Here is a 14,193-nt window from a genome sequence, read left to right as displayed (position 1 = left end):
TTGGATATGAAATATCCATCTAATCGTCATTTTCTACTCAACTACTGAGGTAAAAACTCCCCAACTAATTGTTGGGTAACAAATATAATAAACATTCAAAACAGAAATAATTCATAATAACAGCGTTATAATAAAGTATTTAGTTGAAACATCAAAGTACTTCGATAAGAGATGAGAGCTCCTGAGCCTTACTGGCAACACGTTAAGACATTTTACCTCAACGACTCAAACTGTCCCGATTGTTATTCTGTTTTGGAAATAGACAGATAGAAGTGACAAACGAGTGCTCGATGTGAGCATCCCTGAGGTCTCTCGCTCTCTCTCTCTCTATATATATATATCTTTCTCTCTCTGTATCTCTCTCTCTCTCTAGGCTCCATACAGGGGCCCCAAACAGGGGCATAGAGAGAGAGAGAGGGGTGATCCTAGATCATAATGGATCAAGTTACATCGACCGGGGGGGGACCTGATCCTAGATCATAATGGATCAAGTTACATCGACCGGGGGGGACCTGATCCTAGATCATAATGAATCAGATTACATGGAGAGGAGGGGACTGATCCTAGATCATAATGAATCAGATTACATGGAGAGGAGGGGACTGATCCTAGATCATAATGAATCAGATTACATGGAGAGGGGAACTGATCCTAGATCATAATGAATCAGATTACATGGAGAGGGGACTGAACCTAGATCATAATGAATCAGATTACATGGACCGGGGGGGAGGACCTGATCCTAGATCATAATGAATCAGATTACATGGAGAGGGGGACCTGATCCTAGATCATAATGAATCAGATTACATGGAGAGGAGGGGACTGATCCTAGATCATAATCAATCAGATTACATGGACCGGGGGGGTCAGTTCCAGGTGTGACGACGAGAGCGGCGGGCGTAGGCATGGCGACCAGGTAACTCGACAACCTGTCTAAGAGATGCCGTAGTTGTTGTAGTATGCTGCCGTGGCGTCCGCCAGCACAGAGATCAGGCTGGATTCCTCGACGACGCTGCTCTCAGAAGACGGAGCCGAGGCCGATGTCACCTGGATGTGACCGGTCACTGTCATCGTTCCTCCTCCTCCTCCTCCTCCCTGTTCGGAACGGAACACCCCCACCCCTGCTGCCGCAGCGCCTGCCACCGTCGAGTTCAGGTACTGGTCGAACTCATCGCGGTCAACCTCCCCTAGAAGCTCTACCTGACTCAGCTGATCCAAAGTCTCCAGATGACTGTGGTTCTGCTCGGGAGGAGGGGATAGCTGACCCAAGTGGTGCTGTTGGTGGTGACCTGGGGAAAGGTGCCTTAAGTGAGGGTGATTGAGGACCGGGTGGACCTGGAGCTGGGAGGACCAGGAGGATGGGTTGTAGTAGGACAGAGGATGCCCAGGGATGAGGCCTCCGGACTGGGTCTGGGACAAGTGGGAGAGGTGGGTCAGGTGGGAGTGGGAGGAACCACAGTGAATGGAAGTCTGAGTGGAGGTGTAGTCAGGGTGGTAGGATGAAGGACTGAGGCACATGGGACCCCCACCTCCACCTCCGGGAGTCTGACCCTGACGGTGCTGGTGGCGTTCCTCGGGGGAAGAGACGGACGAGGAGGAGGAAGAGGAGGAAGGGTAGTAGGAGGGGTGGTCGTGATCCAGAGGGGACATCTCAGGCGGGGTGGGGAGGCCGTAGGGATAGGTGTCGAAGCTGTTGGAGCTAGAGCTGGACGGTACGTCTCTGAAGGATCTAACCCCAGGTAGAGGCCCTGGGCTGCGGGAAGAGAGGGTCGAGAACCCAACACCTCCATCACCACCACTAATCCCATCCTCGTCCGTATCCAAACCCAAGGGGTGGCAGAGGCCCCGGGGGTCGGACAAGGCATTCTGGTCGGGGCCCGCCAGGCTGCCCAGCAGGAAGCCGGGGTCCACGCGTTTACAGATGCGTTTTAGCTGCTTCTTCCGGCGAGGCCGGTACTTATAGTTGGGGTAGTCCTGCATGTGCTGCACCCGCAGCCTCTCGGCCTCCTCCACGTAGGGACGCTTCTGAGAGGGGGTCAGCGCTTTCCACGACTTGCCTGGCATGAAGAAACAACAGGACATAGATTCATTTATTATCTACAATAGTCTTATCAATCAATAATAATCTATCACTTATTTAATGTTGGATGGAAGATAACTTAAAAGACATATTAGTTGACTGAAACATTAGTGAAGAAAACACATAGCTGCTATTAGTTTTAACAGCAACAAAAAGGGCTAATTGTTAAACGTAATTTGTAATCCGTTAAAATGTTTTTGGAACGGTCGAGATCAGAGAGCCACAGCTGTAACCAATGGTTACATGGTGTGTTTTGTTCATGCGTTATTACAGTTATGACATGGTCGCGTTTAAATGAAAAGCACCTTCAAATTGTTGAAAATGATCTTGAAGATAATTTATGAACATCTAAGTGATGTCAGAGCTAATTTCCAAAAGATGTCTTTACTGAAGGGCATTTTCTTCTTTTGAAGGAATTGAACAGAAAAATATTTACCTTCCATGGTTTATATATAAATAAAGTATAAACTCTCTAACTCTCTCATGTTGAAGAATTGTATATGTGTTTCATGGAAAAGGTAGTCTAATTGGTTTTGTTAATTTGAGTCCACACAAAAAAACTCACTGACGAACTTGTTCCCTTAAAAATTATAAATATTTATTTTAAATCTAAAACATCACATTTTCTCAGAAGGATGGAGACTTCTAGCAGACTAAAATTGAGGGGAAAAATGCATAGTTTAACACACTTTAATTCAATCTGGTTGAAACTAAATTATTCACCCTATTCCGTGGTCGGAGAGATTTGTACTAACAGAAAATAATAGCATCATAATAGCAAAGGGGATTTTGCGATAGGATACCTTATTCTGAAAAAATATATTTATATAAGTCCATGTAAAAACGTGTTTTAACGGAATGTATTTAAAAAAAGGAATACTGCGTTAGAGAAAATGTTTTCCCCTGTAATACGGGCTACAATTTTTGTTGGCAAAGAGGAAAATAATATGACTCATTCAATAATTTGAACGAAATAATTAACTACCAGCTATACCAAAAGGTAACCCAATTTTAACGAAAAAGTAACAAATAAGTCAAATTGAAAGTCTTTATTTTGAGCCTTTAAAAGCTCATCCCCGCCAGTTCAATAGGGATGGATAGGGCTATGCTTTCAAAATGTATCAAAATGAGCAAATATATATTTACATTTTAACTGGCTAATATAGTTTGTCTGTTTTGATGTATTTTATGAGCGAAATATAGTTGTGAGTGACGGAAAAAAGACAATAACGAAGCGCAAGGGCTCACGTTGACATTTACGCACTAATCCAAGTGACCCACAGGCCTCTTGATAAACTACCTCAATTTAAGAGAACTTTGTGCAATGAGATTGATTGGCTATAAAATCGAATTAGCGACGTCCACTCATTCATTTACTGCCACTTCAAGTTTTCGTGAGGAGTTTATTTTTAATTTATTTTAGGACAGTTTCTTGAGCATATTGGATATATAGGCTAAGAAGTTTATATATATATATATATTTTAATCGATTATAGTTTCTTTATATACTTCAGGCTAAAGTTGAATACATAATTTCTCATCTCAATTACCTTGAACAGTTGTAGGCTAGGAATACTGTACTCGATACCATCTACTGTATGCTGCTCTGTACCATCACTCATTCATATATCCTTATGTACATATTCCTTATCCCCTTACACTGTGTATAAGACAGTAGTTTTGGAATTGTTAGTTAGATTACTTGTTGGTTATCACTGCATTGTCGGAACTAGAAGCACAAGCATTTCGCTACACTCGCATTAACATCTGCTAACCATGTGTATGTGACAAATAACATTAGATTAGATTTGATTTGATTTGAATAGCTCTGATTTGACATAGCCCAACTGTTGGCAGAGCCTGGGTATTGCGTGATAATGATAATAATAATATCCTAAATATTGTATCTATAAATATTAAATATTTCCGTAAACATAAACGTTCATCTCACCTAGCATTTTACTGAGCTCTGCGTTGTGCAGGTCTGGGTTTTGGACAGCCAGGCGCTTCCTCTCATCTTTAGCCCAGACCATGAACGCATTCATGGGCCGTCTGATGCGCGGCTCCGACGCCTTGTCCACGGGAGTTCTGTGCGAGCCATGTCCGTCGGGCACGTCTCCATCTCCCGCCGAGCACTCAAAGCTCTCCGGCCAAGACGAGTACGCGCTGATCAATGCAGCCATCCTCGCTCTCTGCGCTCTCCTCTCTCTCAACAAAACTTCACTTGCTCTCAATTTACTAGACTCTATTACAATGGGATGCGCCTTAAGAAATACGTTCCATAAGATATTTATCACTTTTTTTAAGAGTAAAGAATTGGTTTGTAGCGACCTGACTCATCAACTGACTAAATTGGTTGAGCTGTAGGCTAGAAGTCTAAACTATAAGTCTAAGCTAGACTGGATGCCACTTTTGGTTATGAGAAGCACCGTGTGTATGTGTGGTTTCTGATCTCCTCCTATGAGGTTGTGATTCAGTGTTTGCTTGCGGTCGGGAGGCAAAACAGCTCTTTATATTTGAGCAGCAGGTTCCAACAGCAACCACAGAGGACTCTCAGCTCCTCCTTGACTGCAACTCGAAACCTGCCTTCGAGAAAAAAAAAGAGAAAGGGGGAGAGGGACATTTCAGCACCATTTACTAATAAATCACGTCATACAACAAAAACAGCTTTAATGACAGTAATAAAAGAAGAAGTCCTAATTGGTTCTTAGCTGTCATCTTAACTGTCATTTTATAGAATATAATAACTTTTATTCCCCCCTCAATGGTATTACATTGCTTTAGATTTTTGGTACATTCTTTTTTTTTTCGAATGATTATATTCTCCATATTATCTGAACGTAGATTGTCTTGATAGTGATACTTTTTCTTTAAACGTGTAAAATAAGTAATAAGACACACGGAAAAGTTTCCAACACAAGTGTTTAATTACTTCGCTACTATGGTCTATTTATTGCCTTAACTCCCTGATCTCACCTCATTTGCACTCACTGTACAGACTTTTTTTTCTATTGTAATATTGACTGTATGTTTTGTTTATTCCATGTGTTGTTGTTTTTGTCGAACTGCTTTTGTTTTATCTTGGCCAGAGGTCGCAGTTGTAAATGAGAACTTGTTCTTAACTAGCCTACCTGATTAAATAAAGGTGTTCTTAACTAGCCTACCTGGTTAAATAAAGGTGTTCTTAACTAGCCTACCTGATTAAATAAAGGTGTTCTCAACTAGCCTACCTGATTAAATAAAGGTGTTCTCAACTAGCCTACCTGATTAAATAAAGGTGTTCTCAACTAGCCTACCTGGTTAAATAAAGGTGTTCTCAACTGGCCTACCTGATTAAATAAAGGTGTTCTCAACTGGCCTACCTGGTTAAATAAAGGTGTTCTCAACTGGCCTACCTGGTTAAATAAAGGTGTTCTCAACTGGCCTACCTGATTAAATAAAGGTGTTCTTAACTAGCCTACCTGGTTAAATAAAGGTGTTCTTAACTAGCCTACCTGGTTAAATAAAGGTGTTCTTAACTAGCCTACCTGGTTAAATAAAGGTGTTCTTAACTAGCCTACCTGGTTAAATAAAGGTGTTCTTAACTAGCCTACCTGATTAAATAAAGGTGTTCTCAACTAGCCTACCTGATTAAATAAAGGTGTTCTTAACTAGCCTACCTGATTAAATAAAGGTGTTCTCAACTAGCCTACCTGGTTAAATAAAGGTGTTCTCAACTGGCCTACCTGGTTAAATAAAGGTGTTACCTGGTTAAATAAAGGTGTTCAACTGGCCTACCTGATTAAATAAAGGTGTTCTTAACTAGCCTACCTGGTTAAATAAAGGTGTTCTTAACTAGCCTACCTGATTGGTTAAATAAAGGTGTTCTTAACTAGCCTACCTGGTTAAATAAAGGTGTTCTTAACTAGCCTACCTGGTTAAATAAAGGTGTTCTTAACTAGCCTACCTGATTAAATAAAGGTGTTCTCAACTTCTGGTTAAATAAGGTGTTCAACTAGCCTACCTGGTTAAATAAAGGTGTTAGCCTACCAAGGTGTTCTCAAGCCTACCTGGTTTAAATAAAGGTGTTCTCAACTGGCCTACCTGGTTAAATAAAGGTGTTCTCAACTGGCCTACCTGATTAAATAAAGGTGTTCTTAACTAGCCTACCTGATTAAATAAAGGTGTTCTGGTTAAATAAAGGTGTTCTTAACTAGCCTACCTGGTTAAATAAAGGTGTTCTCAACTAGCCTACCTGGTTAAATAAAGGTGTTCTCAACTACCTGATTAAATAAGCCTACCTGCCTACCTGTTAAATAAAGGTGTTCTCAACTGGCCTACCTGGTTAAATAAAGGTGTTCTTAACTAGCCTACCTGGTTAAATAAAGGTGTTCTCAACTAGCCTACCTGGTTAAATAAAGGTGTTCTCAACTAGCCTACCTGGTTAAATAAAGGTGTTCTTAACTAGCCTACCTGGTTAAATAAAGGTGAAATGAAAAAATAATACGGAAGACACATTTCAGTTGAATGGGACCCCCCCCTCCCCTTTCCCTTAGATGCTTGACGCATGCACGATGATGGGGAAAGACCTATATTAGGATGTAGGAAAGACCCTTTCCGTTCGTTTTGACTTTCATGACTTCAAATGACGTAATAAAAGGTGATCTGTCCATTTCTCCAGCCTGGTTTCTAAGGATATACCTCTGGTTTCTAAGGATATACCTCTGGTTTCTAAGGATATACCTCTGGTTTCTAAGGATATACCTCACCTGAGGACGTGTATGTAGACTAATCATACCTGCTCTTCTTCATGGCCTAAGAGACAGTTTATGCTTCATCGGAAAATGTGGTCGGAGGCGCCTTATATGGATCGTGTGATGTTCAGGTCATCTACAAGTCTCTGCTAGGTAAAGCCCCGCCTTATCTCAGCTCACTGGTCACCATAGCAGCACCCACTCGTAGCACGCGCTCCAGCAGGTATATCTCACTGGTCATCCCCAAAGCCAATTCCTTCTTTGGTCGTCTTTCCTTCCAGTTCTCTGCTGCCAATGACTGGAACGAACTGCAAAAATCACTGAAGCTGGAGACTCATATCTCCCTCACTAGCTGTCAGAGCAGCTCACAGATCACTGCACACAGCCCATCTACCTACCTACCCCATCCCCATACTGTATTTATTTATTTATCTTGCTCCTTTGCACCCCAGTATCTCTACCTGCACATTCATCTTCTGCACATCTACCATTCCAGTGTTTAATTGCTATATTGTAATTACTTCGCCACCATGGCCTATTTATTGCCTTTACCTCCCTTATCCTACCTCATTTGCCCTCACTGTATATAGACTTTTTGTTTTCTTTTGTTCTACTGTATCATTGACTGTATGTTTTGTTTATTCCATGTGTAACTCTGTGTTGTTGTATGTGTCGAACTGCTTTGCTTTATCTTGGCCAGGTTGCAGTTGTAAATGAGAACTTGTTCTCAACTAGCCTACCTGGTTAAATAATAAAAAATAAAAATAAAAATGTAATTGAGGAGCCTCCGGAGGCAGCAGAGGCCAAATTGAGCTCTGTACCTTCATCACCTCTCAAATTTTGCAACAATGCAGAGGATTCTGTATAGCTCCACATTGACATGATTGGTTGACAGTACGTGAGGACGGACAGTCCTGTAATAAACACAAACTCACTTCCTTGACAACTTCCTTGACAACAGTTCTGTGCTGTTTCAGTGAAGCTCAAGAAGTATGAATGCCCTGACCGTAAATGCTGCATCACAGTAAATGCTGCATCACAGTAAATGCTGCATCACAGTAAATGCTGCATCACAGTAAATGCTGCATCACAGTAAATGCTGCATCACAGTAAATACTGCATCACAGTAAATGCTGCATCACAGTAAATGCTGCATCACAGTAAATGCTGCATCACAGTAAATGCTGCATCACAGTAAATACTGCATCACAATAAATGCTGCATCACAGTAAATACTGCATCAATAAAGTGCTGCATCATGTAAATACTGCATCACAGTAAATGCTGCATCACAATAAATGCTGCATCACAGTAAATGCTGCATCACAGTAAATGCTGCATCACAGTAAATGCTGCATCACAGTAAATGCTGCATCACAGTAAATGCTGCATCACAGTAAATACTGCATCACAGTAAATACTGCATCACAGTAAATGCTGCATCACAGTAAATACTGCATCACAGTAAATACTGCATCACAGTAAATACTGCATCACAGTAAATGCTGCATCACAGTAAATGCTGCATCACAGTAAATGCTGCATCACAGTAAATGCTGCATCACAGTAAATGCTGCATCACAGTAAATGCTGCATCACAGTAAATGCTGCATCACAGTAAATACTGCATCACAGTAAATGCTGCATCACAGTAAAGGCTGCATCACAGTAAATGCTGCATCACAGTAAATACTGCATCACAGTAAATGCTGCATCACAGTAAATGCTGCATCACAGTAAATGCTGCATCACAGTAAATACTGCATCACAGTAAATGCTGCATCACAGTAAATACTGCATCACAGTAAATACTGCATCACAGTAAATGCTGCATCACAGTAAATGCTGCATCACAGTAAATGCTGCATCACAGTAAATGCTCCACGGCCAACGCAGACGTCGGATTGACCAATCAGCGCCTTTTAGAGGAAAGCAGCATCACTGCCGCCAACCTGCCGATGAATATTATAACACAAAGATATATTATAATGATATATTATTAGTGGTAATTATCAGCCTAGTAAAATTATGGTTCTCTCTGTAGTGCCAATAGGTCTCAATACGATTTCCCTATTCCTGTCTCAATGTCCTAAAGCCCTGGTTTAGAAACTCATATACATTACACATGTATCACGTTGAAAGAATCCATATCGAAAAAGTGTATCACTCAAGCAAAGAAGTCTACAATCTCCGACCTACACCCCCAGTAGCCCCTAGAGGTAATGGAGATCGATGCGGTAAAGAGGTCAATGTGATGCAGACCGTTGGGGGGTGGGGGGGATAGAAGGACACAGGATTGACCTCTTATCGCATCTATCCTCATGTAACTCTCCGATCTCTTTCCAGGAGTTCAAATACATTTTCTTGTCTACAAGGGTAGACTTCGTATATAAAGATGTAATTTTATTTTTTTGTGAACTTGTTCTGATAGCCTTTCATCAAAAGTTCTCCTTGTTTGTTGTCAAGGATGTTTATAGGAAGGGAGTTTGTGGTTATAAAGGATGTACCGCCCCCCACCTACTGTCAACCAATCATGTCAATGCGGAGATATGTGGAGGACTCAGCATTGCAAAAACAAAATGGGAGGCACAAGGCATCGTCGTACGGAGCTCGGTTTGACCTCTGCAAGCCTCTGGAGGCTCTGCAATCGCATCACACCTTCCGTATGGACAATCCAGATCGCATTTTCAGATGAAGAAACCATTGTCTACAAGGGAGAGATAACCTGACGGAGAAACAGAACATACAATGTAATTGTACAGGACAAAATGTAAGTACACTGCATGACCAAAAGTATGTGGACACGTGCTTGTCAAACATCTCATTACAAAATCACGGGCATTAATATGGAGTTGGTTCCCTTTTTCTGGGAAGGCTTTCCACTAGATGTAGGAGCATTGCTGCTATAACAGCCTCCACTCTACTGGGAAGGCTTTCCACTAGATGTTGGAACATTGCTGCTATAACAGCCTCCACCCTTCTGGGAAGGCTTTCCACTAGATGTAGGAACATTGCTGCTATAACAGCCTCCACTCTTCAGGGAAGGCTTTCCACTAGATGTTGGAACATTGCAGCTATAACAGCCTCCAGTCTTCTGGGAAGGCTTTCCACTAGATGTTGGAACATTGCTGCTATAACAGCCTCTACTCTTCTGGGAAGGCTTTCCACTAGATGTTGGAACATTGCTGCGGGGACTTGCTTCGGTTCAGCCACAACAGCATTAGTGAGGTCGGGCACTGATGTTGTGGGTGATTAGTCCTGGCTCACAGTTGGAATTCCAATTCATCCCAAAGGTGTTCGATGGGGTTGAGGTCAGGGCTCTGAGCAGGCCAGTTAAGTTCTTCCGCACAGATCTCCACAAACCATTTCTGTATGGACCTCGCTTTGTGCATAGGGGCATTGTCATGCTGAAACAGGAAAGGGCCCTTCCCCAAACTGTTGCCACAAAGTTTGAAGCATAGAAGCATCTAGAATGTCTTTGCATACTGTAGTGTTTAGCGTCCCCTTCACTGGAACTAAGGGGCCCGAACCATGAAAAACAGCCCCAGACCATTATTCCTCCTCCACCAAACTTTACAGTTGGCACTATGCATTCTGGCAGGTAGCGTTCTCCAGGCATCCACCAAACCCAGCTTCATCCGTCAGACTGCCAAGATGGTGAAGCGTGATTCATCACTCCAGAGAACACGTTTCCACTGCTCCAGAGTCCAATAACGGTGAGTTTTACACCACTCCAGCCGAAGCTTGGCATTGCGCATGGTGATCTTAGACTTGTGTGCGGCTGCTCGGCCATGGAAACCCATTTCATGAAGCTCCTGAAGAACAGTTATTTTGCTGACGTTGCTTCAAGAGGCAGTTTGGAACTCAATAGTGAGTGTTGCAACCGAGGACAGACGTTTTTTACACCCTACACGCTTCAGCACTCGGTGGTCCCGTTCTGTGTGGCCTACCACTTCACGGCTGAGCCGCTGTTGCTCCTAGAAGCTTCCAATTCACAATAACAGCACTTACAGTTGACCGGGGCAGCTCTAGCAGGACAGCAATATGACAAACTGACTTGTTGGAAAAGTGGCATCCTATGACGTTGAAAGTCACTGAGTTCTTCAGTACGGCCCATTCTACTGCCAATGTTTGTCTATGGAGATTGCATGGCTGTGAGCTGAATCCATTAATTTGAAGGGGTGTCCACATACTGTATATACAGTGTAAATGAGCCCAGGGTTCACATATTTCTCAAACCGGATTCTCCTCTTACTACTATGAACAACGACACCTCTCTAATTACTATAAACAATGACACCACATTCACTAAACTAGGCCTCTCTAATTACTATAAACAATGACACCACATTCACTAAACTAGGCCTCTCTTACTACTATAAACAACACCACATTCACTAAACTAGGCCTCTCTTACTACTATAAACAAACACCACATTCATTAAACTAGGCCTCTCTTACTACTATAAACAACACCACCACATTCACTAAATTAGGCCTCTCTTACTACTATAAACAATGACACCACATTCACTAAACTAGGCCTCTCTTACTACTATAAACACCACATTCACTAAACTAGGCCTCTCTTACTACTATAAACAATGACACCACATTCACTAAACTAGGCCTCTCTTACTACTATAAACACCACATTCACTAAACTAGGCCTCTCTTACTACTATAAACACCACATTCACTAAACTAGGCCTCTCTTACTACTATAAACAACACCACATTCACTAAACTAGGCCTCTCTTACTACTATAAACAACACCACCACATTCACTAAACTAGGCCTCTCTTACTACTATAAACAACACCACATTCACTAAACTAGGCCTCTCTTACTACTATAAACAACACCACATTCACTAAACTAGGCCTCTCTTACTACTATAAACAACACCACCACATTCACTAAACTAGGCCTCTCTAATTACTATAAACAACAACACCACATTCACTAAACTAGGCCTCTCTTACTACTATAAACAACACCACCACATTCACTAAACTAGGCCTCTCTTACTACTATAAACAACACCACATTCACTAAACTAGGCCTCTCTTACTACTATAAACAACACCACATTCACTAAACTAGGCCTCTCTTACTACTATAAACAACACCACATTCACTAAACTAGGCCTCTCTTACTACTATAAACAACACCACATTCACTAAACTAGGCCTCTCTTACTACTATAAACAACACCACATTCACTAAACTAGGCCTCTCTAATTACTATAAACAACACCACATTCACTAAACTAGGCCTCTCTAACTACTATAAACAACACCACATTCACTAAACTAGGCCTCTCTAATTACTATAAACAATGACACCACATTCACTAAACTAGGCCTCTCTTACTACTATAAACAACAACACCACATTCACTAAACTAGGCCTCTCTTACTACTATAAATAACACCACATTCACTAAACTAGGCCTCTCTTACTACTATAAACAACAACACCACATTCACTAAACTAGGCCTCTCTAACTACTATAAACAACACCACATTCACTAAACTAGGCCTCTCTTACTACTATAAACAACAACACCACATTCACTAAACTAGGCCTCTCTTACTACTATAAACAACAACACCACATTCACTAAACTAGGCCTCCTTACTACTATACATTCACTAAACTAAACTATAAACAATGACACCACATTCACTAAACTAGGCCTCTCTTACTACTATAAACAACACCACATTCACTAAACTAGGCCTCTCTTACTACTATAAACAAACACCACATTCACTAAACTAGGCCTCTCTACATTACTATAAACAACAACACCACATTCACTAAACTAGGCCTCTCTTACTACTATAAAAATAACACCACATTCACTAAACTAGGCCTCTCTTACTACTATAAACAATGACCACATTCACTAAACTAGGCCTCTCTTACTACTATAAACAAACACCACATTCACTAAACTAGGCCTCTCTTACTACTATAAACAACACCACATTCACTAAACTAGGCCTCTTACTACTATAAACAACACCACCACATTCACTAAACTAGGCCTCTCTTACTACTATAAACATGACACCACATTCACTAAACTAGGCCTCTCTTACTACTATAAACAACACCACATTCACTAAACTAGGCCTCTCTTACTACTATAAACAACACCACCACATTCACTAAACTAGGCCTCTCTTACTACTATAAACAACACCACCACATTCACTAAACTAGGCCTCTCTTACTACTATAAACAACACCACCACATTCACTAAACTAGGCCTCTCTTACTACTATAAACAACACCACATTCACTAAACTAGGCCTCTCTTACTACTATAAAACAATTCACTAAACTACCACATTCACCTAAACTAGGCCTCTCTTACTACTATAAACAACACCACATTCACTAAACTAGGCCTCTCTTACTACTATAAACACCACATTCACTAAACTAGGCCTCTCTTACTACTATAAACACCACATTCACTAAACTAGGCCTCTCTTACTACTATAAACACCACATTCACTAAACTAGGCCTCTCTTACTACTATAAACAACACCACATTCACTAAACTAGGCTCTACTACTTACTCACTATAAACAATAAACACCACATTCACTAAACTAGGCCTCTCTTACTACTATAAACAACACATTCACCACATTCACTAAACTAAAGGCCTCTCTTATTACTATAAACAATGACACCACATTCACTAAACTAGGCCTCTCTACTACTAAATAAACAACCACATTCACTAAACTAGGCCTCTCTTACTACTATAAACAACACCACATTCACTAAACTAGGCCTCTCTTACTACTATAAACAACAACACCACATTCACTAAACTAGGCCTCTCTTACTACTATAAACACACCACATTCACTAAACTAGGCCTCTCTTACTACTATACTAAACACCACATTCACTAAACTAGGCTCTCTTACTACTATAAACAAACACCACATTCACTAAACTAGGCCTCTCTTACTACTATAAACAACACCACATTCACTAAACTAGGCCTCTCTTACTACTATAAACAATGACACCACATTCACTAAACTAGGCCTCTCTTACTACTATAAACAACACCACATTCACTAAACTAGGCCTCTCTTACTACTATAAACAACACCACATTCACTAAACTAGGCCTCTCTTACTACTATAAACACCACATTCACTAAACTAGGCCTCTCTTACTACTATAAAAACACCACATTCACTAAACTAGGCCTCTCTTACTACTATAAACAACACCACATTCACTAAACTAGGCCTCTCTTACTACTATAAACACACACCACTAGGCCTCTCTTCACTAAACTAAACTAGGCCTCTCTTACTACTATAAACAAC

At 41.2% G+C, this 14,193-nt stretch overlaps 1 protein-coding gene across 1 annotated transcript; it reads right to left on the bottom strand.

Moving 5' to 3' along the window:
- Positions 1 to 422: 422 nt before the first annotated feature.
- On the bottom strand, positions 423 to 4,655 carry sox7 (SRY-box transcription factor 7). Its single transcript, XM_029650251.2, has 2 exons — positions 4,035 to 4,655; positions 423 to 2,060 (listed from the first exon to the last, which is right to left on the bottom strand). Exons 1-2 carry the CDS (start codon positions 4,264 to 4,266, stop codon positions 937 to 939), a joined length of 1,356 nt encoding a protein of 451 aa, XP_029506111.1. The 5' UTR covers positions 4,267 to 4,655; the 3' UTR covers positions 423 to 936.
- Between the last annotated feature and the right edge of the window lie 9,538 nt (positions 4,656 to 14,193).

Source organism: Oncorhynchus nerka, linkage group LG13 (assembly GCF_034236695.1).
Source record: "Oncorhynchus nerka isolate Pitt River linkage group LG13, Oner_Uvic_2.0, whole genome shotgun sequence".
Lineage (NCBI taxonomy): Eukaryota > Metazoa > Chordata > Actinopteri > Salmoniformes > Salmonidae > Oncorhynchus > Oncorhynchus nerka.
Note: the sequence above shows the minus strand (reverse complement) of the source record. Positions and strands in the feature narration are given on the sequence as shown.

Bases quoted from the DNA above. Each gene is read 5' to 3' on its own strand.
- sox7 (XM_029650251.2), bottom strand. From the start codon at position 4,266: ATGGCTGCATTGATCAGCGCGTACTCGTCTTGGCCGGAGAGCTTTGAG. The intron at 2,061-4,034 runs GTGAGATGAACG...TCTTCATGCCAG, and splicing joins AGAGCTCAGTAAAATGCTAG to GCAAGTCGTGGAAAGCGCTG.